Source organism: Phasianus colchicus, chromosome 2, assembly GCF_987193195.1.
Source record: "Phasianus colchicus chromosome 2, bPhaCol1.hap1.1, whole genome shotgun sequence".
NCBI lineage: Eukaryota > Metazoa > Chordata > Aves > Galliformes > Phasianidae > Phasianus > Phasianus colchicus.
In genome coordinates, this window is record NC_143437.1 from 20,943,868 (window position 1) to 20,970,716 (window position 26,849).

Genomic DNA, 26,849 nt, shown 5'->3' on the forward strand with positions numbered 1-26,849 from the left:
TCCACAAGTGGGACTGCACTGCTGTAGTCCCATTCAAGTTTTGGTAAGCCATTAAGAAGAAACTGCCATCATCACAGATCTCAATTTGTTTTAGTAGATAAAAAGAAAAGCACTATCAAAGGAGATGAAGATATCATTTGGGTGTAAAAATTGCATGAGAAGAATAACACAAGTTGTGTCAGAAGTGCCAAAACCTCTGATGAGATTCCTTGGGACTTGTCAGTTTTCTGCACCAGTTCTGCTTTCTCAGTGACATGTTTTTGCCTGGAGGCAGCAGTAAACCATCAAAATATAACAGGATATCCTGCCTTGCCAGGGAGAAGGTCTTACAGATTCAGGTCTCCCAAGGCTGTGACTGACTGATGTAAGCTATTCTCAAGTGGAATCTTCAGTTTTTGAGTGATTTTTGTTGTTGTTGCTTGTTTGTTTGTTTTGATCTGTTTTTTAAAAGAAAAAGTTGTATGGTTTTTGCATACCACCAACTGCTCACGGAAGATAAGAAACTGCAGCAGCCAAAGCTTTAGATTTATTGCTATGGTTGATTTCCTGTTATTTTTAATAGGATACGGCCCCTCTGCTTTTAAACTACTGAGCTGTATCAAAGGGTGAATTGCATTTCAAACTACTGTGCCTGTAGGTTTTCGAACACATGCTTGTGACTGGGGTTCAGGTGCCTGGAGCAGGGTTATGGTTGGTTTAATGCTCTCTTTGTATTTGCAGACATGTGCCAGCTGCCAAGGATAGGGATTTTTAGGAGACAGTATTTGATTCATTTTAAAGTAGTATTGTTTGCAAAATAAAGCAAACAACAACAAAAAAATCAACCTTGCATCAAGATTTGCTCTGCACAGACAGTTGGGGAAACAAGGGTTACTTGACTGTCCAGCTCCAGCCTGGTTCACTGCACGCTCCATAAGTTTGGGAATTCGTGGCTGGCTGGAAGCATGGTTGGAGCAGTGGACGGAAATAGGCTGTTAAACTTTTAACAGATGAAATTGAGGTTAAATACCAAGATTTTAGTGGAGAGAAATGTGTTGTGTACCTCTCTTACACCCCACTAATTTTATTTAGATTCTCTTGACTGTTTTCATTCGAAAACATTTTGAATGCTCTGAATATCTAGTCAAAATATCCCTGTGTTCTGATGTAAGATAAAAACATGGAAACAGCAGACTGAGCCAGGCCATAACAAAGAGCCTCAGTGGGAATTGGGGGAGGGAGGTCAGCTGGTGTGTAGTTTGTATGGTCCTGGTGATGCTTTGAGATGGGGACGTTAGTGCCCTGTATGGGATCCTGCTAACTCCATGACATCCTTGCGTGTTGTGTAACACAGTTACCCTTCAACAAGCTGAATTCATAATTCCAGTTGTTCAGAAACAATTTTTACAATAGCAAATTTCAAAACTGTATTTTAAGAATGCTGTTACTCATCTTTTTGATTGGGCTTTGTAGAGGCCTTTTGTGCCTTTGTGGGCTTGGGTGGTTTCTTAGTCCTCAGATCATCCACTTAAATAATCTAATATTAATGAGCAAGGAAGTTAATTTTAGTTGTTTCTTGGAATTTAGCACTAGCAGCTTTCCAGTTTGGAAGATACATTTCCAGAGTCCACCCTTAATTATTTACTCTTTTTTTTTTTTTTTTTTTTTTTTTTACTTTCTGCGTATCTTCTATTAATGATGTTGTCAAGAAATAAAAACAAGTGTTTAAGATCATTTTAAGATCACGGATTTGATTTATATTATAAGTAGTTGTGATTGGTATAATCTTGGGAGGAATTTCTGTGTGTGTAAAAGATGGGAAAACAAAACAAACGTGATTTTCAAGTCCAGATGACTTTAAGATTGGTATGTGTCTGCTGATTCTAGACAAGTCATCAGAAATGCATAGCAGATTTTGGTTCAATGAGGAAGAGAGCAATTCTAGTTTTCAAGGATGTAATTAGTAATGCATATTATGAATGGAATAGTTTTATAGGTAGCATTCTTTACTTGAATATGTAGATTGACTTAACTGTTTCAGTTTAAGACTGGAGTTCTTGTGTCTTAAGATGTACCTTGATATACATACAGCTACAACTTTCTTCTCCTCTAGTGGATTCATGAAGGATCTGAACTAAATTTGTTTTCCATTGTAGCTAACAATAGGATGTCCTTTGTTTCCTGGAAGGATTGCTTCCTCAAGCAGATCTGTTGGCTGATTATAGTCCCATGCTATCTACATTTTTATCTAGGTATTTCTTTTGAGACCTGTGACTTTGTTTTCTTAGGAAAGAAACAAGATTCAACTGTCACTTGTTTTTTTTTCTTCTTTTTCTGTGTTTTTACCTTGAGATGTTCATAGTACATTTCAGATATTGGATTTTATTCCTTTTGTAGTTGCAAGAAGTGGAACAATACCCGATGAAGGTGACTTTCCATGTAGTAAACTATCTAGATGCTCTCTGCTTCAGATTCTAGGTAAAAGAATCTTCCAGCTAAGTCTGTGAAGACTTCTAGCCAAAACCAGAGTGTCTTTGGGAAAATAGATATCTAACTTATATGCAGACATTATAATGCCAGTCTGTGCTTATGACATTGAACTTGAAAGTGGCTACAAAGACTCTGGTGGTGCTGTTATCCTTCTCAAAGCTTTTCAGCTAAAAAGAAAATAAAGCTGACCATAAGATGTGATGTTTTAGTAGTTAAGTTGTATTTCAGATGCAGCACTTACAGAAGCCTAGTTTCCCCCATGGGCACTTGCTTGACTTAGTCCTTACCTCCTGTGCACGTCATGTACTGTCACAGTTCCTTTCTGTATGATTTGTAATAATAATTCTTTTCTTACCATCCTACCCCCACCTCGCAGCAGGAGAACTGTTTGTCTTTCTAAATTTAGATATCCATGGCTACATGTAATATTTTTCTCTGTTTAAACTTGGCAGTTTAAAGTGCTTATGGAAAAGAAACGTGCATTCCACTACAGGAAGCCTGTAAGCAGTATTCTTCATTTACAGAATAAAATGTTACATGGAGAATTTCACTCTTCCTTCTGTGGAAAGAAAACAATACTTATAAAAGTGGGTTTATACTTATGTCTATAACCAGCCTCTTCCTCTGTTTTCATTGTGCAGTATTCAGGGTACCACCCTATCTAGGGGAGCTAGCTATAAATGGAATGCTGCAAGGGCATGTAATTTTAATACCATTTGAGAAATTTTTATTGTCATTCTTGTCTTTTTTTTCTCAGCTGAAAGAGAGTATTCAAACCTTCTTAATTACATGGATCGCTTTTTAACATAGGCGTCCTTGCCTGAAAATCTCTCTTCAGTTCTCAAGATCTCACACAATCTTTTCTCGTGTTTAAGACCCCACTGATATTGGGGCTATGACCATTGAAAATGCTGTATTGGTATGAAGCTATGTAATATATTACTGTTTTTTGGCTATAAAAATAGTTCCCTTTGTTTTCTAAAATCCCCAAGATGCATGAAACATCCATGGAGAAACAAATGAGAAATCAGGAGACTATTTGGCATCAACTGTGGCAGGCGGACTTGATTCCAACTTCTTTACCCTATGAACTTATTGAAAATACTGTAATATTTTTCCCATCTCTACACAAATACATCCTTCTCACTTCTGTGAGGTACTGGAGGAACAGAACTGAGCTTGAAGGAGGTGATAGTAGCAGTATGCTAATGTAAAGTTATTGTCATGAAATGGCATAACTGCACTCAGTCTCTGAATAATAGCCCTTGTAAATGGATTTGTCTAACTCTTGAAAATGGATAATGAGTTATGTTGGACCTCTGTATTTAAGGAGCCAGAAGATAAATTAGGTTGAGGCGTAGCTTTGTTTTCGTATTGGTGATACAAGTCTCAGATTTTGGGCTTTTTTGTTTTTTATTGTTAGAAGACAAATTGGATGAATTGAGGCTGCTTTTTACTAATTGTACCAAAAAAAAAAGAAAAAAAGAGAAGGTGAGCGAGGAAAAAAATGCAGCTTGAATAGGCAAAAGGGTTAAGAAGAAGAATCTGACATGCAATTCAAGCTCCTCACTATTTTACTTCTTCAGAGTACAAATGAGATGTTTAAAAGTTTTTTGCTCTTTCCTATCTGCGCAGAAGAAATTCCTATCTCTGAATTCTTTGGTTATCTCTGACATCCAATTTTCTTTTTCCCTGCTCCTTCTCTATGTTATGCCAGGCAAAGTCCTGGGTATTTTTCCTCCTCAGCAAACAATATCTGCTGTGATTCACAGGGGGGAAAAAAAAGCTTTTCTTTCAAAACTGAATACTTTCATAAAATACTTTCATATCCTTTCATGGCAAGGATAGGGTTGCTGTTTGAGTCCTACTAAGCAGCAAACAATTACTTAGCCTGGTTGCCTGAGGAAGGATTGTGCAATGTGGATTTGGTCCTCTGGCTGCCTTTATTTATTTCCATTTGTGAGAATATGGTAAAAGATTTGTGCTGCCCTTGTCTGTGTCAGAACATACATCTTCCAGTGCCTAAATCATGCTACCACTTCCTGACTGCTTTACTCAAGTGCTTAGAGCTAGGAATGCAGGATTTTGCAATTCATCTGTTACAAGTAGCTAGTGAGGGATGCTGCATCTTCCAGGCTGGCACAGACTCGCTTCAGGAAGGACTCAAAATGCCTGCTTTTTTTAAGAGTTCAGTTTGTGTCCTGCAGGAGCAGGGATAAAGGATTCTAACGAGATAAAGGAGACAGAAAAAGGAACACGTCCTTTCATAGCACAATGTTTGATGCTCCTCAGAAATCTGTAATTTTGGGTTTCCTTTATCAGAACACCTGATGGAGTAGGAAGGTCAAGATAAGAAACAGGATTCTTGTGATGTCTTTTAAATTTTCTTCTGGGATTGTTTCGTAGTCTTCTGTGTGTGTGGCTTTTCTGTTTGTTTTTGGTTTGTTTTGTTATTGCCTTTTTTAAAAATCTGCTAACTTTTCTTCAAAACTCCGTATTTTTTTCCTCCCTCTTTCTTGAAGGTGTAATTTTTTTTTTTTTAATAAACATTTCAATTCTAGGCTTTGTGCTTTTAACAGATTTATGTTATTTTTGGCATAAAATGTATTATTAAGGGCCAGATGTATTTTACACTGACAAGTTTATATATCAAATTTTAGGAAAAAGACTGCAGAAATGCAGCCATTAAGTACATACCCCCAAACCAATGAAAGCTGGTGTTATGGTCTCCCATAAGGATGTGACAGTGTTGCATTGAATCGGGTTCAGACTGATGAGAAGCACAAGAATAGTAGTTCTTTAAGGATACTTCATGTTCTTTGCTTCCAGAAACTTTATAAAAAATAGATGGGTACATTAACAATAAATTCATTATTTTCTTGCAAGGATGTCTTGAATTGAGCATGCCAGTATACGACTTTGAACTTGAGTCTGTTGTTTTGAAGATAGCCCTTCAACGGGATTCTCCTATTTATGCTCTGTGAATGCCTGCGTTATATTTAGGCACTGAAAATACTTTTGGACTGACTACCCTGCATTCAGCAGTGCGGGGGTGGCTGGGGAGACACAAGCTGTGCTTTCTTTCATGGGCACTTCAGTCTCTTTCCAGCAATCCTCTGCCCTCAGTGTGAGCTGCAGCAGAGCTTTGTTGCTCTTCTGCCTCCCATATCAGTCTTGTGCAGATGGTCCTTATGCTGTAGGCTGGACAGTATCTGTGCTAGGCTGGCTTACATTAGCCAAAGGGGAATGCTCTAACATTGTCACGATGGAGGAGGACTCTTGTTCTTTTCTTTCTTACGTAGATCTAATATAATTTGGAAACGGAGAACTGAAAGTCTTGGTAGAACAAATGGTAATGCTTTTAAACTAAGGTGGGTAAATGCAGCTTTTATTAAAAGTGAGGGAGAAATTATTCTCTTTGAGGCTACTGAGGTGTTGGAACAGGCTGCCCAGAGAAGCTGTCTCTGGAGGCATTCAGGGCCAGATTGGATTGGGGCTGAGTGGCAGCCCTTCCTGTGTCAGGGGGGTTGGACAAGGTAGTCTTTAAGGACTCTTCCATTCTTTAAGGGTCCCAAACCATTCTGTGAGTCAGATTTCCTGTTTTCATTGTCTGTAGGTATCTAGAGAGAAGAGCAGAGCTGCTGCTGTCTCTGAGCTGAATCACACTTCATGGGGATTGTCAACAGTTTGTGGAAATTTCTCATTCCTTGCTCTGCATGGTCTTTGTGGTGGCTTTATCTGTCACTTTATCCCTGGTATGAATTCTGTGAATAATTGCCCCGTGAGCATTTGGTTCTTAGTAACTCTTTCAAAAGCACAGCTAATAATTTCTTAAAAATATAAATATAAATACATTTTTTTAAAAGGCCATTTAATTCTCAGCAAATTTGTCTCAGAGACTTGTGATAGAAAATGGAAATGGTAAACTTCAACGGTAAACAAAGCCTCAGGTGAAATGCCAGCTCACTGGGCATAAGTGGGAAGTGCTTGTCTCTGTTCTCCTTCACATATAAGCTGCAGAGGAATGTGGGTGTCAGGCTTCAAGTTAAAGAAATGAGGTGCTTCCAATTCACTAATCAGAGGCAGAGTTACAGGAAGGACTGTAATCACATGGGCTTTCTCCACTTGTTTTGGTGGTGGGTGTTCCGACTCATGCTTCTCCCACAGTTCCAGTTAATGCCAAGTGTAAATGACAGGATGCCTTGTCTTAGTAGGCTTTTGCAAGTCCAAGTATGTGATACCAAGCAAGAGCAGGGTATGTACAGAAAGCTTGTTCAACCATTTTTTTTTTTCCTCATTGATTTCACCTTCTTCTGTTCTGCTGGTTAGGTCTCATACCTACTTATAGGAAAATAAAATTGCATAATAATGCAGTATTTTTCTTTGCTTGCATTCAGTAGCACTTCAGTGACTGCTACAGTGGATCAAAGACCGATTTGTGCCACTTGAATACGTATGTACAAGTGCACCCACCTGTACTGATACAGAAAATGTTTTGATTTTGTGCAAGTTGTGTTTTGATCCAAGTCATTCATACAGCATGCAGCTTAAATTTGAGTAACTTTACTATTTTTCATATGAGAACTAAAAGTCAGACTAATTAGTCTTAATTCTGAGTTGCTTGAGAAGAGCAGCAAAATAAGGTGACATTAGATGTTAAGTATTTCTTTTTAGCTCATAACCCAGTAAAAGTTTCTACAGAACATTTTTCCCTTGTGTGTTCGAAAGCAGCTACCTTCTTTTCTAGGGGAAGTTAAACAGGCTTTAATCTCATTAAAGGCTTCAAGTATGTAAACTTGAAGTATGATTCCAAATAAAGTTATCATCATATGTAAAGGGCAAATACTTAGCCCAAGCAATGTTACTGTGCTTCAAAAAGCTGAGCCATAGTTTTTAAAACTTCATATTGTTTTACATAAAGCTGCAACTTGTATTTTGTTTTCTAAAGATAATACAGCTTTACTTGCTTTTTATGCAAAGCTGTTGTGTTAAGTAGAATTAATGATGAAAGGGAAGTTACAAGAAATAATCTAAATATATCTATTATAATGTTTATAACAACAAAAATACACTTTTGAACAATGAAACAATATGAGATTACTGTTTGTACAATTCCTACTGCTGTAAATGCAGTTAGCAGGTTACTGAAATACTGTGAAAGTAAAGTCACAGTCTTCCTCCCAAGGTGCTTTGAAAGCTTTTGCAAAACATACACGTGGTGAAGGGTTCATATTGGTAGGCTTGCCTGGTATTTGAAGTGTGTGAGTTTCCCTGTTTAAAGCAGTAGGGGAAAAAACTTATGACATCTATTGTTAATGTCTTAGTGTTAATGTCTGTGTGCCATCTAACACAGTGATACCCAGGTAATTGTTTTCATCTACTGTTTATCATTGCAATGTTCAGCAGAGATGAAGGAGGAGCACAGAGAGCTGCTCAGAGGCTGGTCCCATTGGAGGCTTCTAATTCTGAGATGCTGCTCAGAAAAGTCAGTAATTTCAAAGAAAGTTCTCATTTTGGCCATAAGTCTTACTCCTAAGTATTCTGTCTGTTTCAGGCCAGTGTTAAAGCCCACGCACTGGGCACTGGAAAATAATCCTTTAATACAGAAAGAAAAGTACTGTTAGCTCATTTCCGCCAGCTACTCTGTATTTCAGATGAGGTGTTTTTCTGTTCTGCTGTTGAAACAAATGCTGTTATTCATAGGTTCTGGCTGCATGATTTACATCAAGGCCTATATTCAGCGAAGATAAGATTTAATTTCTTCATGCATGTGCCCACAGTATAATTCTTCTTTGACAGAACTTGAAGGAATTTTTTCAGCATTTTGTAGCATTGACATTTTAATACATTGAGTAGTGGAGATGCTTTTTTCTTTGCAAGTTCAAAAGTTCATGTTATGATCTGACATCAAATATCTGCTTATGTAACTAAATGTGCCTATTTGTGGGTTAGGATGTACAGTGCACATGATTTTATTATTATTATTATTTTTCCTCTTTCTCTGTCCCTCTCCTCCCTTTCCTCTTACTCCCCCACCCCTTGGCTCTTGCTGCTTATCTGCAGCCACACTTCTCTCCTCACATTATTCCAGTTCCTCACTGGAATGAGATTTGCTGAGCCTCTCTTGGGAAATAAACGACTACTCTGAACTTCAAGAAACTGGACAAAGCTTTATGCTTACTGTAAGCTTGCAGATAACTCGATGTCAGAGCTTTGGTTCTCTTTCTCTCAAGGAAAGTGCAGATTTGTGGTTTGGAGGGGCCACTGCACTGTTTACATTGGATTTGTTGCAAGTTGAGAGTTTCTTGCTGATCTTTCCCCTCTCCCTGTTTGTACATGTGATCCTTTAGGTTTTACAGTGTAGGTTTTTAAGAAAATATTTTCTTTCCTCATGAGCCAAAGAGCCTGATATGTTGTGATCTCAGTATATTAGATAGGCGCCTTTTTGACTTGCATTCTTAAAACTTGGAGGTAAGTCTGATGCGTTTTTGGAAAATCGTAATTATAACCCAAGTTGTCCCGGTTAAAAGACTTTGTAACTTTCCAAGTTTTTATACTAAGGAAAACAAAGGAGAATGGGAAGTATGCGGGCATTACTGCCGCTTTTTCTTTTGCTTGATTATAAACTGTAGAAACTCAGCTTGTGTAAAGCAGTTGAAAAGAAGGAGAGGAAATATCACAGTGATAATACGTGCATGCAGAGAACCGTATTTTGTCTTTCTTTAGAATCAGGTCATGACGTGATGAAGAAATGGGGAGTCAGTAGGGTGCTGAGTTGATGCCTGCACTTTACTGCTGGTGTACTGGGAACAGAGAACCCTGAGCTCATTCCACAGCTGGGGATGCTGGAGGCCACAGCATGCAGAGGCATGGTGGTAGTACATGGAGCCTGCACGGCTCCAGAGCCAGCTCTTCAAAGTGGTATTTTTGACTGGTGTTCACCAAAAAGGATAGGTGATTGTAAAATCATAGAACATCCTTAGCTGGGAGGGACTCGCTTGGATTGTCAAGTCCAGTGATGTCTGAAGTGTTTGCTTGCTTTCTCTTGCTATTTCAAACAAAGTTTTATTGCGTTGTTTGAAGTTACTGAACTCCTGGCCCCAGTTTGAACTAGTGCACGTTTCACTAGTGTGAATATACTAGCGTGCATAATTTTGCTCCATTCTGATTCAGTTACTTGGCCCTACTGGAATTACTGCTTCTGTTCTTTGTCTTATTGTATATTTAAAACTTTTATTTGTGGTTTTACTTCTGTCATTGTAACATGAGAGAATAATGGAAACACACTAGGAAATTTTCCTGTTTTTTATTAAGCATATCCTTTGCTGTTTTTATAAAGTTTTTTGCATGCCTATCAATCATATTTAGCAGGAAATGTAATCTCTCACAATCACTGTAGCCCTAGTAAGCCCATAGGAGTGGAAAGCTTTTCACAAGGATGACTGCTGGAAAGAATTGAGTGGTGGCCATAAACATTGCTACCAAATGTTACCACTGCAATAAAATATGGAACAAGAATCAAAGTTTCTGATAAGTTTCAAGTCAGTTGAAAATAATTTAAATAGTTTACTCTGCCAGCAGTAGTTAGTTTTTCCTGACTGTTGATTGCTAGGATGTAGGTAGTAAGAGTTAAGGAGCTTTTTCTAAAAAATGGTACTTCAGGGACAGTACCAGTCTGATAGAAAGGTGCATCAAAACACAGCAATTCCTCTGAGTGATCTGTCCGTATAGTAAACGTGTTTCATCTCCTTTTTCCAATCTTCACTGTTCTAACAGGAATTTAATTCTAGAATAAACTGCTTAGTTTGGAGGAAAAAAAAAAAAAAGAAAAAAAAAAGTGGTGCACTTTGAATCAACTCACTATTGCACATAAAATAACATTCCTTCTCATGCTGCAGTCAGCTATAAGCTATTTCAGTTGACTGACCAAGCTGAAAACTACCCTTTTCTTCTGAGTGGCTCAGTGCTGTGCCCTGTGGAGCTGCACCCCACCATAGCACAGAGGTGTAGTGTGACATTAACTGCAGCTGGAGTGGTTGGAGTGTGCTTGGGTTGGACTTTGTTGCTTTTGTTTTAATGAACAAAGTTCTACAAGGCATATCTGTGAGTGGTAAAAATTCCAGCTTCGTTATAAGTTTTCTTATAGATTAACACTTACTGGAGTGGCAAGCCATGTGTCATTCAGATCATTTATGCAGTTCAGCTACTGCCTTGACTTCCTAAAGTAACTCGTAAAGTGTCCATCATCTATAATTGCATTAGGAAGACCTGTTTGTTGAGAGTATTCTGGAGGAAAAAGTGAGAAGGTAATGGGTAAAGCAGTAGATTGCAGTTTGGGAAGCTCATGTCATTTCTGTGATAGAAACCATTTGTTGGACACTGGTATAGTGAAGTCCACAAAAATACTTGATACTTCTTCCCCTAGACACACAAGAGTAATTATGTGTCTGCCTAATGGACTTTGATCCACTGAATTTCCAGGGAGCTGCTTGGTGGTTGCATAAGAAAGATGCTTTTACACCAGAAGAGTTGCTCTAATAGAGGAGAATAGGATGAAAAGAATGTCTCTAATGACATTTATGCGGGTATGTCATCAAAAGTGAAGCAAACAAGGGTAGAACTTTGGTTGGAATCAGAATTATTCTTTTTACTTGAACAAGAGTTGAACTACTCTAGATAATGTAGTAGTTAAAGTAGAATCTGACTCATAGGACACAGGGAAAATGCACGGTAACTTAAATACAAGGAATCTGGTACAGTAGATGAATCTGATGGAAAACTGTGAAGGGAAACTTGGAATGGAGGTGGGAAAGTAGAAATGCTGAAGTCATCTTTGTGCACAGTGTATTGGTGCCCTGTGATGCATGTGGTGATACACAGTGATATTAACATTAGCTGTTGTCTTCTGCTTTAAATGTCTTTGGGGAGTTCTTGGCCACCCCACGTGATGCATATAGGTGATTGCTAGATGCCTAGAGGCTTCTTATGAGTGGAGGCTGTTTCACAGGTAGAGATGTCCTCTCTTAGGTGGAACTCAGTGAAATGTAGATGGATTGTGCCACGCTTCCTGTCTCCCTAACACTGTTATTTTTATTCTTCCCTCAAACCGTAGGCTGCACCCCACATGAGTGCACACCAAGTGCTGCGGTTTCATGCCCAGCCCAGGGTTACATAGCTGTGTGAGGTGTGCTGCTGCTCTTCTGGGCCAGGAATGCTGGAAGGGAGCCAGATGCTGTTGGTAAATACAGGCTGCTGTTTGACACTAATTGCTTTTTTCCTGGAGTTTCAAAAATTGCGTACAGAAGCTAGTGAAGTGAGAGAATGCATTCTACTTTAAGTGCATTTTGTATCAGATGCTGTTTTATTATTATTTTTTTTAACTTTCGTACAATAATGCCATACAGTACTATTTAGAATCATTGAATAACCCGAGTTGAAAGGGACCTATAAGGATTATTGAGTTCAACTCCTATATGTGAAGACTGGAATAGAGGAGCAAGTCACATGCTTGCAAATGTGCTGAGAGTTGTATTGGCCTATAATTATTATTGGCCTTTCTTTTCTCTTGTTTTTAAATAAATCCCAGGAAGCAAGTGAATGCTGTGCTAATGGAGCAGTGTCCTTCATCACACAAAGGATCTTCTGCCACATGACCTCTTCCTCGTGAAATACTCAGCTGTTCTCCTTTGTCCCTTCAGTCTGCCTTGCAAAAACTACTACTAAGAAACTCCAGCCAGCTCCAGATGATGTTGGTAGAGCAGAGGAAGAGTTGTTTTTTGTAGTTCTGGTTAGTTTGATTTTTTCAGATTTGGAAAGGGTATAAAACGTTGGCTTGATTTTTGTGTACTAATTGTTTCATGTGGTCACAACAGTGGTTTAACTGAGAGTCCCTCTTTTAGCTGTTTTCTAGTGAAAGCTGTTAAGAGAACTTAGGTTATGTTTGGAATGTGATTGTGGGTTGAAAGTTGGGTTTTTATTCTGTCAAGTCTTATTCTTTATCTTTGCTATGTTCCATAGCAGTTAACTTTATCCACGTGGCCTTTTCAAACAAACAGTATAGGAAATAGGATTTAAGTGTTTATGCCAGCAAATGGGCTGGTCCGTTTGTCTTTTTTTTTTTTTTTAGTTTGTTCAAACAGGATAATACTTATATGAGGGCTGCTCTGAAAGTAATGCCTCTTCCAATACGTTGGCCCATGCCATCAGAGCCATATGTTGACCATATGTTGATGGCACGGCAGTAGAGGTTAAACCTTCCCGCCAGTATTCCATTACGCTTTGCTGCTGCGTGACAGACGGCGGCACAGAACAGTCTGACAAAATGGCGCCTGACGTGGAAGTGCGTATGGAGCAAAGGTGTGTCACTGCATTCCCGAACCCGTGTTTTGCCTAAAAATTCACTCTCTGCCATGGGCAGGAGCAGGTGTTATGTCTCTGCTGTCTTCATGGACCTACTTGCTTACCAGAGTACTGCCTACCATCAACTCGCAGATTTTGAGCAAGAGTCATATTTTCACTGAATGTCTGAGAGCAAGGCACAGACTCTCTGTGGTGCCTGGAAACGTGACTATAGTACAGATGTTAATTCAGTTTGCACAGTTGTCTCCCTTTTGCATTCAGAAGAGTGATGGGTTGTTGCTCAACTTTCTGTCAAGTTTTCAGGTGAGGAGCTCTATTTGTGGAAGAACTCGGCACTCCACGTAGTAGAACCCTTCTGTTTCCAGCCTTCTCCTTTTTCAGTTGTCTACAAAATTCTACAAGTGAAAATTGAGAGTCCTGATGCTTTTGAAATTATACAAACATAATGAAGCATAATACTCTGCTTGATTTAGGAATCTGCAAGTGATCTGGGCCTTTGAGATCTTACTTAGAAGGCTTAACAGAAACATTAAAAGTGACAGCCTTACAGAAAACCAAAGTGTAAAGGTGGTCCAAAATCCAGGAAGTGTATAAATGGGAAAGTTAGACATGTGCATTGAATTCAGAATTAACAGTTGTTAAAGGCTGGTCTGATTTGAGCCAGTTGATGTTGTTTCAGCCTCATCATCTCAAGTGTGATGTTTCATATGGCAGAGCTGACATCATGCTCTCTTGTATATTTGTGTGAAATAAAAATGTAACCTGAACCATATCATACAAAGTGTAACACAAAGACATTAACCCATTTGTATGTCTGCATCCAGAGAACGTGAGGCCAGCGGTTGGCCCTTGATAGACTTGAGAAAAAATTCCTGTTCCTTTACTGCTTCTAGAAAAGTGAAGGAAATATTGCCCTTATTTACGTAAGCAAACCAGATGATAGAACAATTAATTTGTAGTCCCATTAACATTCTCACTGTGTGGGAATTGGTGGTTTTATTCTGGAACAGATTGTCTGTATGCAAGTCTTCTGGGACAGTGGATCATTGAAAAGTTGGATAGTTTAATTTTTATGGAGTATGATCTTACTTTTTTAAAAGACTAGCTAAAACCCTCTGTGTCCCACTTAAAATTATCTGCAAAGCCAGACTGAACAAAAATACTGCTCTTGATAAGATATATATAGTCCTCCACACCCTTAATTCTTTGTAATTTCCTTTCATTCTTCCCACTGTTCAACTTCATGTTGTGGTTTTGGATAGATTCATGGGAAAAATAGCTGCCAAATAGTTAGCTAGGGGTTAAAGCATAGACTGACCTGCTTTTTAGTATATAGATCTGCTCTGTTCTCCCAGTGATCTTGGACAAGCTGGCTGATGTTTGTTTCAATTCCTCTTCTCTGAATCATAGTTAATGTGTCCCTGCCTCATCAGATTGTTTTGAGGATGAATTCATTAATGTTTGATGGCTTCTGATATTACAGTGATGCAAGGTATAACAATTCTCTCATGCAATCTTGAAAATATTAAATAATGTTTGTACTCACAAAAGTTAGAAATGAGAAAGTACAGCAGCTAAACTGATTGATTTGTTTGCACCTCTGTCAAATGGTACACGTCCTTTCTCAGAGTCTGTAGGTGTTTCTATGGTAAAGCTAGCAAATTACCAGAGTAATTTGCACACCCAAATAATGAGGAGTTGCTTGTGTTTCTCTGCATGTGACTTTGGTTTGGATTGTGTTGCCCTGACCCCCTAATAAATGACAAGTTATATTGACTTTAGAAAGTATTCTTGATCACATATGTGATAGTTATGTTTTGAGTATAACAATAATCACTGTAGTCAATTGGGCTGCTTCTAATAATCTCCATAGCAACTACATTCATTAAAAACTGATTCATCCAGTTCTATGCCAGACAATATATGTGGGCAGTGTACTATCTATTTGAAATGTCACATTCAGCTAAATGATGCATACTCTGCTGGCAGTGCTTTCTTTTGTGTCCCTTAAGAAGAAATGAGAGCTAGTTTTTGTTTTCAGTGTTATTTAAGAGAACTGGACTTCTAAGTGCCATTGTTAGCATTCCTCCATCTCTTTCTCCAGAATATTCAAACTACTAGGAAGGCTTGGTAACAAGTAATTTCTGTGGTTGTTTTTCTTTTTTCATTTATTTCATTCCTGCCTGCATGTGGAAAATGACACGATCAGTCTGGCTGTGCCAGTACGTATGCTTTGTTTTGATTTAAATGGAATTTGATCCTATCTAAAATTAAGAAAAAAATAAATAAAAAAGATCATAGTGTTTTAGATGTAATTAATCTGTATCTTTAGTTCTTTTGTCTGCTTTGTATTTTGGCTTAACAGTTGTGTGCCTCCTTGATAAATTTTAGGAGGAGTAGCAAAGAATTATGTCCAGGATAGGTGTTCTCTTTCTCCCACTTGGTTTTGTTCTGCTCTCTGACATCTGACAGTTACTCATTCCACCTGAAAGGGTGAAATGCAGAACTGCATTGCAACTGGAAGGGAAGAAAATGTCAGGAGTTGCCTCAGAGGAACCTTTTCTGTAAAGTCTTGAATGCTTCTTGCCTTTCACATGCATGCTTGAGGTCTGATATTTCTTAAGTACTGAGCACATGCATTTCCTGTTGACTACAGCCAGACTTTCTTCTTTCAAACTCTCACTCCTTTTAAAATTCCTTTCTTCCTGAGCTACTTAGCTAGCTTTCAGAGCTTGCCTGAGGACATCAAAAACCTACCTTGGAGATTATGTTATAGACCCCTGTGGTGGGGTAATGGTGGGAAAGTTAGCACCTCTGTATGCCCAGTAGAGTTGCAGTTTTCATTGAGCTTCACATAGAGTGACTTTGCAATTAAGTTTATGCCTTAAATTCAGTGCCAAGATAGAATTTTTGAAAGATTTATTGTAGAATGTGTTCTTTTGGGTGATGTGATTGCCTGACAGTCATATGAGTAGAGGTGTTTGTTTAAGGGTTTGAATGTGACTGTTTTCGCTCAATCAGTGTTTTGTTCCACTGATCTTTGGGAACATCATATTTCACACCTAACTCCATTTATTTGTATGTATTTCACAGGAATTCCTTGGAGCCTGCCCTGGGAATGGACAGCCACCTCCATTTTTGGAGGAGAGTAGTGCCAATTGAAGAGGCCTTCAAGGCAAGTGGACAAGTGTGCTGATACTCTTAGAAGAGTAAAGGGAAGAGAGAACAGCCATGCCTTTCGGGCTGAAACTACGACGGACCAGACGCTACAATGTCTTGAGCAAGAACTGCTTTGTGACACGGATCCGTCTGCTGGACAGCAATGTCATCGAATGCACACTCTCCGTGGAGAGCACAGGGCAGGAGTGCTTGGAAGCTGTTGCTCAGAGGCTGGAATTACGTGAGGTAAGAGTAACCAAGAAAGGCCATCTGTCACTTTATAACTTGACACATTTTTAGTAGATGTGAGCCAGCAGTGTGCACTTGCAGCCCAGAAAGCCAGCTGTATCCTGGGCTGCATCACAAGATGCAGAATGAGGGAAGGAATTGTACCCCTCTGCTTTGCCCTTGTGAGGCCCCATCTGGAGTACTGCGTCCAGGAGTGGGGGCCCCCAGCACGAAAAAGATGTGGAGTTGTTGGAACAGGTCTGGAGGAGGGCCATGAAGATGATCACAGGGTTGGAGCACCTTTCCTATGAAGACAGGCTGAGGGAGCTGGGCTTGTTCAGCCTGGAAAAGAGAAGGCTCTGGGGACACCTCATTGTGGCCTTCCAGTACTTAAGAAGAGCTTATATAAACCAACTTCTTGCACAGTCTGATAGTGATAGGACAAGGGGAAATGGTTTTAAAGTAAAAGAGGGGAGATTTAGGTTAGATATTAGGTGAAATTTTTTTACTTAGAGGGTGGTGAGACACTGGCACAGAGAAGCTGTGGATGTCCTATTCCTGGAGGTTCAAGGCCAGCTTGACTTGGGCCCAGGGCAGCCCGACCTGGTGGGTGGCAGCCCTGCCTGTTGTAAGTGGGGCTGGAACTGGGTGATCTTTAAGGTCCTTCCAACCTAAGCTATTATGTCATTTAGTTCAGGCAGTCTTTGTTCATTTGAGTTGTGTTACTTTTAGAGCTGGCCAGGTATGATTGACAGCTGGAACTCAGACAAACATCTTCTGGTTGTGTGAAAACTGAAGATAAAGCAGCACCCAGAGTGCTGTGCTATTGCTCTTTCATTGTAGCTTTGGGAGCTCTTCGAAGTATGAGGATGAAGTTTCTTCTTTTCTTAGAAAATGATGGGTGTTACTTTCTGAATCAAGATGCTGATATGCCAAGTTGCAGTAATGTTTATCTGAGTGAAACCCTAATTTCACTGACATGGTAGGTTGAATTACATCAGTGAGAATGAGCCCTCTGGCTTTCAAATATATACCTTGATACAAATATATTCTTATTACTGACTTATTACAATAGACAGCTATTGTTCTAGCAGGCTGAACAGCTAGTAAAATTTGAGGTTGGGTTTTTTCTTTCTTTTGTTAAACTGAAATACTTGGTATCTGAAAGGATTTCTCTCATTTGCAATACTTACAGAAAAGTTTAGAGACCCAGACTTATCTTATTAAAGACCAAAATCATTTATTTTCCAGCTCTTGCTGTAGAGTTTGTCTGTTAAGTGTCAAGCCCTTTGGAGAGAAAGCTCCCTCCAATGTGTGGCACAAATGAACTGTCTTATCTTAAATTCTGTGGACTCCTTATGTATCCTGCGTGCTTACAGGCTTTTGCAAACCACAAATTGAAAATCATTGCCTCAGAACTGCTTCATATTGTCTGACTGTTCTGCTGGATCTTATAGTGACTTACATTTAGGTCCCTTTGTAATGGTGGCAACTGGAAGGTAGCATACAAATAGCTGATGCAGATGAGAGCTAAACAAACACTCATTTTGCAGATCAGCAATGATAAAGAGTGAGAGAAGAATCTTACTGTGTCTTTCTGTAGAATAGACAGAGGAATGTGCCAGCAGGAATAGGGCAGAGTCAGAAGATGGTGTGGTGTTTTTTTATAATTGTATTTTTAAACATATAGAAGCATCTCTACTACCCCAACCTTATAGATATGAGGAGTTCCCGGTAATCGAAAATGATTTCTTTTTCTTGTTGGGGACACTTTGGAGTGTCTCTACAGAGGCTAGGTATTTCCTTTTCCTTCCAGTGCAGAGAGGAGTGAAAAGAATGAAGTGATTCTCCTTGTATTCCTTGTGGTTTATCAAGTTGGCGCAGTGTGGGGCCTAAAGATTCTTTCTGTACAAATCCACCTGCCTTTGTGAACAATAGCTTTATCAGTGGGTTAGCATTCTTCTTCACAAAGCATATTGTGATTTCAGAATATGTTTTGTTCCACTTTGGACTGAAGCCTGAAGTTTCAAAATTTTCCAGAAAAAAAGATCAGACAGTAGAGTAGCAAAGGAAGTTGTTTTGGGCAGTGTTCAGTTTCACGGGGGCTTTGTATTGCTTTGGTGTTTTCTTTCATTTTCAAAATTGTTTGTGTCATGCAAAAAGAAATCTCAGCACAAAGAGTTTGTGTTTTAAGATGAAAAAATATTTTAACAACACAGGAGAGAATGCTTTGATGTTGTTGGAACACTTTTCCCTTCTTTCATCACCCTCTCCACTTTTTTTTTCTTAACAAAGTTTTGGCAGTATTGAACCAATTTTGTAAAGTTCAGATTTCAACAGTACAGCATATTTTAACAGAAGTATTCTTGAGTCTCTTTTCTATATTTTCCCCTTCTGATTGATTCTAGTAGCATCCACTCCTTCTTGTTTAGGAGAGAAGAGAATTATTTGCATCTTCAAACCCTTAGGTGTGCCGTCATCCTCTTTGCTCCTCATGTAAGAAATCTTTGGAACTAGCAAGCTCTGAGATGCTTGTTAATGTGTGCTGACCTTTCTGGCCTTAAATTCAATTCTTATTTGGACCCTCTAGTCTTCATGACATGGCTTACAGAGGAAAGAAGGCTAATGCAATAATTTTTGTGACAGTCCTGTTCCCTCTTTAGAGTTTTCATAATTTTCCAGTCACTGACCAATCAAAATTCACAGAAAGGTCAACGATATTTTGACAAAGCTTAATGTATAAGATTCCCACAACTTGATAGCTGAATAGAATGGGGAGACCACACTAAGTGTATTGGTTGAGGAAGAAAAGCAGTTTTGCAAGAATCCATGTTGGAGAGAGGCTTCATGAATTCTCCAAAATGAAGCAAAAGACTTCTGTGATGTACAAGTAAAGAAAAACCAAACTTTATTAAATCCCATGTGCACAGAACAGCTAACATCCTGTTTCAAGTCTCCTCCATGCAGTCCCAGGTGAAAATGTCTGTTCTTTTAAAAATAAAGTACAACTTTTGTTCAATGCCTTCATTTGTTCTTATCTTTAAATAGATCCCAGGTGTACCCCAACATTTACTGCAGTGCTAGGAATATATACATTTTTCTGTCGAGCTGTTTTTTAGAAGCAAACAAACAAACAAAAAAAACCTGTTTGAAGCTTCTGCCAAAAAGCAAAACTGTAGCAAAGAACTGTCAATCATTACACCACACACAACTGAAAAACAGTATCTAATGGATTATGCATATTTCTGTTTGATCTCTGGGGAATGCAGCTCACTCCCTGACTGAGTCAGGGTTCAGGAATAGGTCAGTAGAAAGTGTAGCCATGTAACTAGTGTAAAATCTGTTCTTATCCCTTTCAGCGAAGTTCTTGACAAAGCATCAGTCTATGTATCTGAACAGTTACCAGTCCCAATGAACTGAGCTCATAAGCTTAACATTATGTAAAAATGAGTAAGAAGACTGGAGAGGAAGGGCAAAGAGGAGGAGGATGAAGTCAGAAGCATCCTCTTATAATTTTGCACGGATCTGCACAGACTATAAAAAGTTTTTTTCAGTACAGTAGCATTTTTCCTTCAAGTGAGACTAAGTGAACTTACTTGAAATAGCAAACTAATCTGTACAACTCTGTTGTGAGATTTCATGTCTGTTTCTTCCTGTTGTTCTCTTTATTAACTTTAAAAAATAAGTTTACAGATCTTAGGATGTTTTGTAGTAATTTGTATTGTTTTGTGGAGGTTTTATTTTGAGGGCAAGGCAAAGGGTGTTGGGCAAGGTCCTTTCTAACCAAACTTACTTATTGAAGTTCAACTCCATAGTGGTACCTCCAGCACTGCAGTGTTCCAAAACTCAGCCAAAGAAAGAGTGGTGAACTGCTCCACAGGGGTGGCAATTTTCTGCTTTTCTTTTTCTTTCTTTTTTTTTTCCTAAAAGATGCTCCTTTCTTGTTGAATACAACTGGAGACTCCTGCTCAACTTCTGATTTGTCTTCACAGTTGACTTGGTTGGACTTTTCTCTCCAACTGTGCTAGGGCTGAGTTCAAGCAGTGTTTAGATCAGAGACCTTCTAGGAACAGCTGGTTGAGTGAGAGCCCCAGGACTGCAGAGCTTAATGCTTTCACCCGGAGGAGCTGGAACTCTGCCTCTTCCCTGAGGATAAATATTTAGTTGGCCACTTAACCAGATGCTTTAATAAACACTGAGCCTGTCTCACTGGATTCTTGTGAGTGAGATTTGCTGGTTTAGTGAGTGCAAGTAGTCTGGTGGTGTTGACAATTCTGCTGGTTTTGCCTGACAAAAAGACAAGCATAGCTCTGGACTTAGGACTATGGCTAAGTCCAAGTAAAAAATGACCCAGCAGGAAAAACATCTCCTTTTTTTTTTTTTTCTTTTTTTTTTTTTTTAGAGAAACTATTCACACAGCTTTTGTGTCCAGTTTTTTGTATTACCGTATCACCTCTTCACGTAGCACACTTGGGATTCACAGGTTCTTGTCTTCGCACCGCAGTATCTGTGTGGGTACCTTGTACCACTGATGAAGTGGTGCCTGGTAGGCAAGGATAATGCCCAAGCCTTGAAAAAAAAAAAACTTGCAAACTCTTTTCATACTCTTCATTCATTTCTGGATTTCTGGATAGACCAAAAGCACCAGCAACTGGAGCTCTTTGTCCATAAACTGATTTAGTGTTACAAAAAGTACATCTTTGCCCATCTCTCAACCCTGACTAGAAGATGTATGTCTTTTTAGAAGTGAAGGCATCATTTATTTTTTATGCCACTTTGCTGATCTTACTTGCTAGAGCAACCTGTGTTAATTTGGGGCCTGCCACAAGTAGGTGTAGACACTTTTTTTCCATGAAAACTGGAAAACCAATGGTTTACTTTTCACAGATGGACAAGTAGACCAGCTTTTGCAATTTGCCAGCTGCTTATAGATGAAAATGTTTTTTTTTTCTTTTTTTTTTTCTTTTTCTTTAATCATCCTGCCATCTAATCTGTGATTTGTCTGTGTTGTAAAAATGTTCTGTGGGCTAGAGTGTATGGCAGCACCTGACTCAGATTTGGTAAGGTCTTCTGTACTATCAGTTGACAGGTCATAGCATGCTGAACTTGGAGGTTCAGCCATTTCAAGTCCTGTGTTCCTTTGTTCCTGATCAGAATTACTGATGTTCTTTGGGGTAGGAGCTCTTCAGGCATTTGTGGTAGTGGTTATGGAAGTCCTTCTGCACAGAGTTGTGCAGAAAATATTAAATTCTAACATTTTCAAGAAGTAAAATTCCTGGCTACTGGAAGCTAATACTCAGATAACTGTGTTGGTCTTCTCTTCCAAGGGCATGCATTTGTGACTCAGTCTCCATTCTGCAGTTCTTGTGTTTTGTCTGCAAGTGCTTGATCCTTTCCAGGCTGCTTTCCAGGAAAAATGGTCATCTTTTGGCACTGTGAAATGCATGCTTCCCAAAGGGTGGTCTGCTGTATCTGCTCTACTCCAGAAGCTTAGAAGCAGCATTCTCTTCATATTGCTTAGAAGTGATTCAGATTATATTATTTTTCCTTTTTTTATTTCCTGGATTTGGTACTTGAAGAGACTTCTACTGTAACAAAACTAAATTTTTGTTGCTCATTGCCCAACTGTTCAATAGGCAATGTGCTCATTCAAGCTGTTTAATTCTAATACCCTCAATCCCTTGAATAATTATTTAAGACTTCAGGCTGCAAGTCGTCTTAGTTGCTAGTTTACTTTAATCTAATTCCTATCACATTGAACTGGTCAAAAAAGAATTCAAAAAAGAATTAATTCAGTGATGACTCTGGAGAGAAAATAGGAATCTATCAGTTAATTGGTTAGTGAATTTTTGTTTTAAGGTTACCTTATGGAAGATGCTGGCTTGTTTGGATTTTTTTTGTCTCTTGGACTGACTGACTGAAGGAAATACTCACTGACTTTCTTCAAAGGAACCAGCTTGCTATGCTGAACCCAAGCTACTGTTAAAGAGAAAGAACTAGGCAGTGTACAAGGCGTACTGCAGATTTGACAGACTTAACTGAGGAATCAAGTTGATTTAGTTACCTTAGCTAAATGCTAATCTGGACAATCTGGGGAATTATATGAATGATATGGATATGAACTATGTGCACAATGAGACCCTAAAGTAAATACACCTATACTAGTGTTCAGCATTTTTGCATATGATTTTCTTGCATGTTAAATCAACTATAAAAAGATTAGAGCAATGTTGCTTATGCTGCTTAGTTGTAATTTCTAAGTATTTTAAAGTTTCAGTATTGCATTAGTTGTGTGTGTCTTGGATGCTAAGTCATGGTAGATGCAGTGTTTTTTAGAGAGGTATCCTTTCTGCTTCTGAAGTGAAACAGACTTGTAATGACTGCTTTTGCAAAATGTCACGTTGCAATTTGTCTCTGTTTTTGATAACAGATTTTTGAAAATGAGAGTATCTGGAAAATTTGGTTGGAGAAATCTTGATGGTTGATTTCTAGGCCAAACTTTTGGAATGTATTAAAAGTAGTTTCAAATGAACACTTTATAAAACAGGAAATGAGATTTTTTTTTTCTTACCCTTTCTCCAGTATTTTTATTTAAGAGGTGATGCTGTATATAAAAGTGACTGCCTGTGGAAGGATTGTTGTCCAGTTAAGCTGTAACAACAAAATAAGTATTTTATTTCATTTATGGTTAATCTAAACTAATGGAAGGGATGGCTTATTTCCTTCAATAAACACAAATGCTTTTTTATTCCTTCTGATCTGTAGTCATAGTACTAAGTGTTAATTGTAACATGCATTTATGGACAGTACTGGCACAGTGCGCAGTGGTTTAGGGGCTTTTTGATAGAACCTTTCATGATGAATCAGACGTGCCTTCAGCTTCTTACTAGCAGTTTATAGGATTTAAAGCTCTATTTCTGAACACTGCTCCTTGTCAATTACTCTCCACCAGGAACAATTCTTTATGCCTTTTATAGGATGCATGACAACGATTGAGACTGACGCAGTACATGAAATAGCTGAAGCTTTAGACATGGTTGTTTTTCAAGAGCCTAGAGGAAACAACTTGTCTTATGCAGTACTTACTTGCACGTCATAAAACCTTGTGAATGATTTTTATTTTAGAAAGCGAATATTATGTATAGTGTATCAGGAAAATGGTTCTGGCATTGGTAAATACATGTTGGCAAATATGTATAGGTCTCTCTCCAGTATCCTTACTGAAAAGGTGGTACTGTGTACAAAATATTGTGACTGCCTGTGGAAGGACTTCCAGTTAAGTTAAGCTGTAACAACAAAATAAGCATTTCATTTGTTTTAGGGTTAATCTAAACTAATGGAAGCTATTTGAAAGTTTACATTGAATAGGAAGAGTTGGAAGGGTTGCCTTGTCCTTTTGTTTGCAGTGAGTGTGATCTCATGAAGCCTCTGCACTTTGATTAAGACTTAATGTTTGCTGTCTGTTCACAAGGTACAGATGTAAGCATGTCAAATAATAAAATTGAACCAGACATTTTCTGTAAATCAATTAGTTACCCATGCCATAATCTCAGACAGAACCCCTTAGTGTATTTGGAGAGATAAGAGGGTTGATAGTACTGCATGAAGTACATTATACTGCAGTGTTAATTTGTCTTCAAGGCTGTTTTAAAAATCACAGAATGACATTAAAAATAAAATAAAAAACAAAACAAAACAACAAACAACAACAACAAAACACCTCTTGTTTTTTATATATGGAAATGGAAGATTTGACACAGTGCCATCTGTTCTTGTTTGCATTGGTGTCACTGGTTATTGATGCGTGGTCTAGCTGAAAAGGATAAACTGACACTATTTTGTTTCTTTATCTAGACACACTACTTTGGTCTTTGGTTTCTCAGCAAGAGCCAGCAAGCCCGCTGGGTTGAACTGGAAAAGCCTCTGAAGAAGCAGCTGGACAAATTTGCCAATGAGCCTTTGCTTTTCTTCGGGGTAATGTTCTATGTGCCCAGTGTTTCCAGACTGCAACAGGAGGTAACAAGGTATGTGAATTCCCTCTGTTCACACTTCTGTGTGATAGCTGTGAGGGAAGGGACAGTTACTTTGTTTCTGACATTCAGCATTCACTCAGGAATCACCTGGTTCTTTCCTTTCCTGCCTGCTGCCCAAAAGGGGAAGGGCGAGATAAATCATCACTAAGTTATATCTATTTGAGGAAAAAAAGATTGCAGTATTGGTGAATGATTGATTATACATGGCCAACTGCAGAAACAAAAAAGGAATGATAAATACATATTTAAAAATCTGAAATAAATTTTGAAAGAGGCTACCGTGACAATACTCCTTTAACCTTCTACTGATCAGAACGAAGCTATATACAGATGGCTTTTACATACAGTTTCAGTTTATTATTCTTACATCTGTGTTTTGCTGAAAGTGAACTTTGGTTTCTTTCTGGATTTTGCCCATCCCATTCCTGATCTTTCTCCTTATATTTCACAAAAGGATTAAAATAGTTAAAGGGTATTAGTCCTTTAATTATGATCAGGGTGCACCTTTGCAAACAACTTCTGTGGGAATTACTCTCTTACTCAGAGCCCTGTACTGCATTTGTAACAATACAGCTTTTTTAAGGGGCTGCCCTTGTAAACCACATCACTGTTGTTTGTGCACATCTGTGTTGTGTTTAAAAAAAAATAAAAAATAGCCCACCTCACCCAAAAAGGGATGGGCTTGTTTTCTTTTTAGCCAAAATTATTTAATTTATCTGGTTTAGAGCGTGGTTGCATCAGCACAGTTGTTGTAAGGTCGAGACTGGAATAAGTGGATGAGAGGTACAGGCTGGCAGAAGCTTTCTGTGCTAGCCTTGATACTGCAAACGTGAAATTCACCATATGGTCATAGGATCTAAAAGTTGCGTAAGAGTAGTTGAGAAACAGTAGATTAATTCTAGGTGTGCAAGATATGAAGTGTTCTGAGGATTTGCATATTTTAAAGGATCTTAAGATTGAACGTAGGAGCTAATTTGGGTAGGATGCAAAAGATTTGATTTTTTTAAATGACAGCTGTCAAGCAGTGTCACGACTGTTTATGCAGAATTCTTGTCAGACAGGGAGTTGAAAGCCTAAAGAAAAAAAATGTTACTTCCCTGTGAATAGACTTGAAACTAAACATTGACGCTTGTTTCTATCTGTGTATTCCTGTCTGTGTGCTTTGGAAGAAGGAAGCCTCAGAATATTTCCTTCAGAATTAATTAATGTGCAGTCAGAATGTCTGATATATATTTTTTTCTTTCTGTTGCTCATGTTTGTTGGCCTAATCCTAGCCTAATTGTGTGCATGGAACAACTGTAGGTAGGTACTTGGATGCTATTGCCTGTTTAAGATGCAGCCTGCAGCGCTGATTGCTCATTCTTATCTCACCTGTGGAGGTATATTTGCTCATTTTGCCCAGGTTGGTAATAACAAAGCATTTCAATGACAACTGAACTATGCAGAACTCTCAATTTGAGCAGCTGCTGATTTTGTTTTCCTTCTGATGTGATTGATAACGTATGCTGTAGAAACTTCTAAGTGTCTCACATTATTATTATTATTTTTTAATCTGTACATCAAAACTAGCAGATTAGTAATGGATCTCAGAAGCAGAATAGCCTGTAAGATCAGTTTTTTTGTCTTCAGAAGCAGAATCTCTTCTGTGAGGGTGATGTAAAGGCGGGAAACCTTCAACTGTGAATTCTAGTTAGATTCAGTAAATTTTAGGTTCAAAGCATTTAGTGGTGAATACATGAACTCCTTTGAAACAAATGCCAGAAGAAGGCTTAGTCTGAAGTCTGATTAGATGGACAAATAGGGATGCTTTTTAGTTTTTTTTGTTTGTTTGTTTTTTAATTTGATTGTACTTGGTAAACTGATTAAACACTTGTTTTGAAATTGGGTATGCATGCTTTTGGGATTAGACTTGATTGTGACTGGTTGACTGAGATGGTTTACTTCACTTCTGATTTGTAGCTTTATAGACTATGGCTTGATAGCTGGTTATGAGAGATTTGTCCCAGGTTGAATATTCTGCCAGGGACCTTGTGCAGTTGTTGAATAGAGAGGAAATGATCCAAGGCTTTTAGGGTTTGCCAAGAGAGAGGAGCTCTGCTTGTTCAGTTCCTCTCACAGTGGTCAGGAGCTTTTTGTAGTTTTGCTGATAACTTGCTATGTATCACAAGCCAAATGTGGATGCAGAAATGAAGGTAACACTGCTCTGACCGCTGTGTCCCCCAGTGGCAGAGATGCAGTGAACACCTGGCCATATGTGACATGCTGGGAGAAGAATTTACTAGTAATCTAATAAGTAGTCAGTACTGTCCTTCTGAAATACAGTGTGAGAATGTCAGCTGACATGTTGAAGCAAAACACAAGTAGCAGTGTTAACCACAGAGTGTCTGAGTTTGGAAGAAATCTCTTGAGCTCATCCTGCCCAACCCATGTGCTCAGATCTGGGTCAGCTGGAGGACATTGCTTTGGGCTGGGCTCCATTGAATTTTGAGTAACTTCGTGGAAAGAGACCCCACAAATTCTCTGGAAAACCTGTTCCAATTTTCAATCACTCTCACAATAAAAGAGTGTGGATTTTTTGTCTTTTATTTATTTATTTATTTA

At 38.6% G+C, this 26,849-nt stretch overlaps 1 protein-coding gene across 3 annotated transcripts in view; it reads left to right on the forward strand.

Moving 5' to 3' along the window:
* The window catches only part of PTPN14 (protein tyrosine phosphatase non-receptor type 14), a 103,075-nt gene that overhangs the window by 20,947 nt on the left and 55,279 nt on the right, over nt 1–26,849 (forward strand). For 2 of the 3 annotated variants that reach the window (XM_031595714.2, XM_090135050.1), the window contains exons 2-3: nt 15,922–16,233; nt 24,070–24,239. In XM_031595714.2, the coding sequence (XP_031451574.1) occupies nt 16,060–16,233; nt 24,070–24,239 (344 nt within the window). In that variant the 5' untranslated portion in view covers nt 15,922–16,059. The remainder of the gene's footprint in view (nt 1–15,921; nt 16,234–24,069; nt 24,240–26,849) is intronic. The other variant, XM_090135051.1, reaches the window with a different exon arrangement.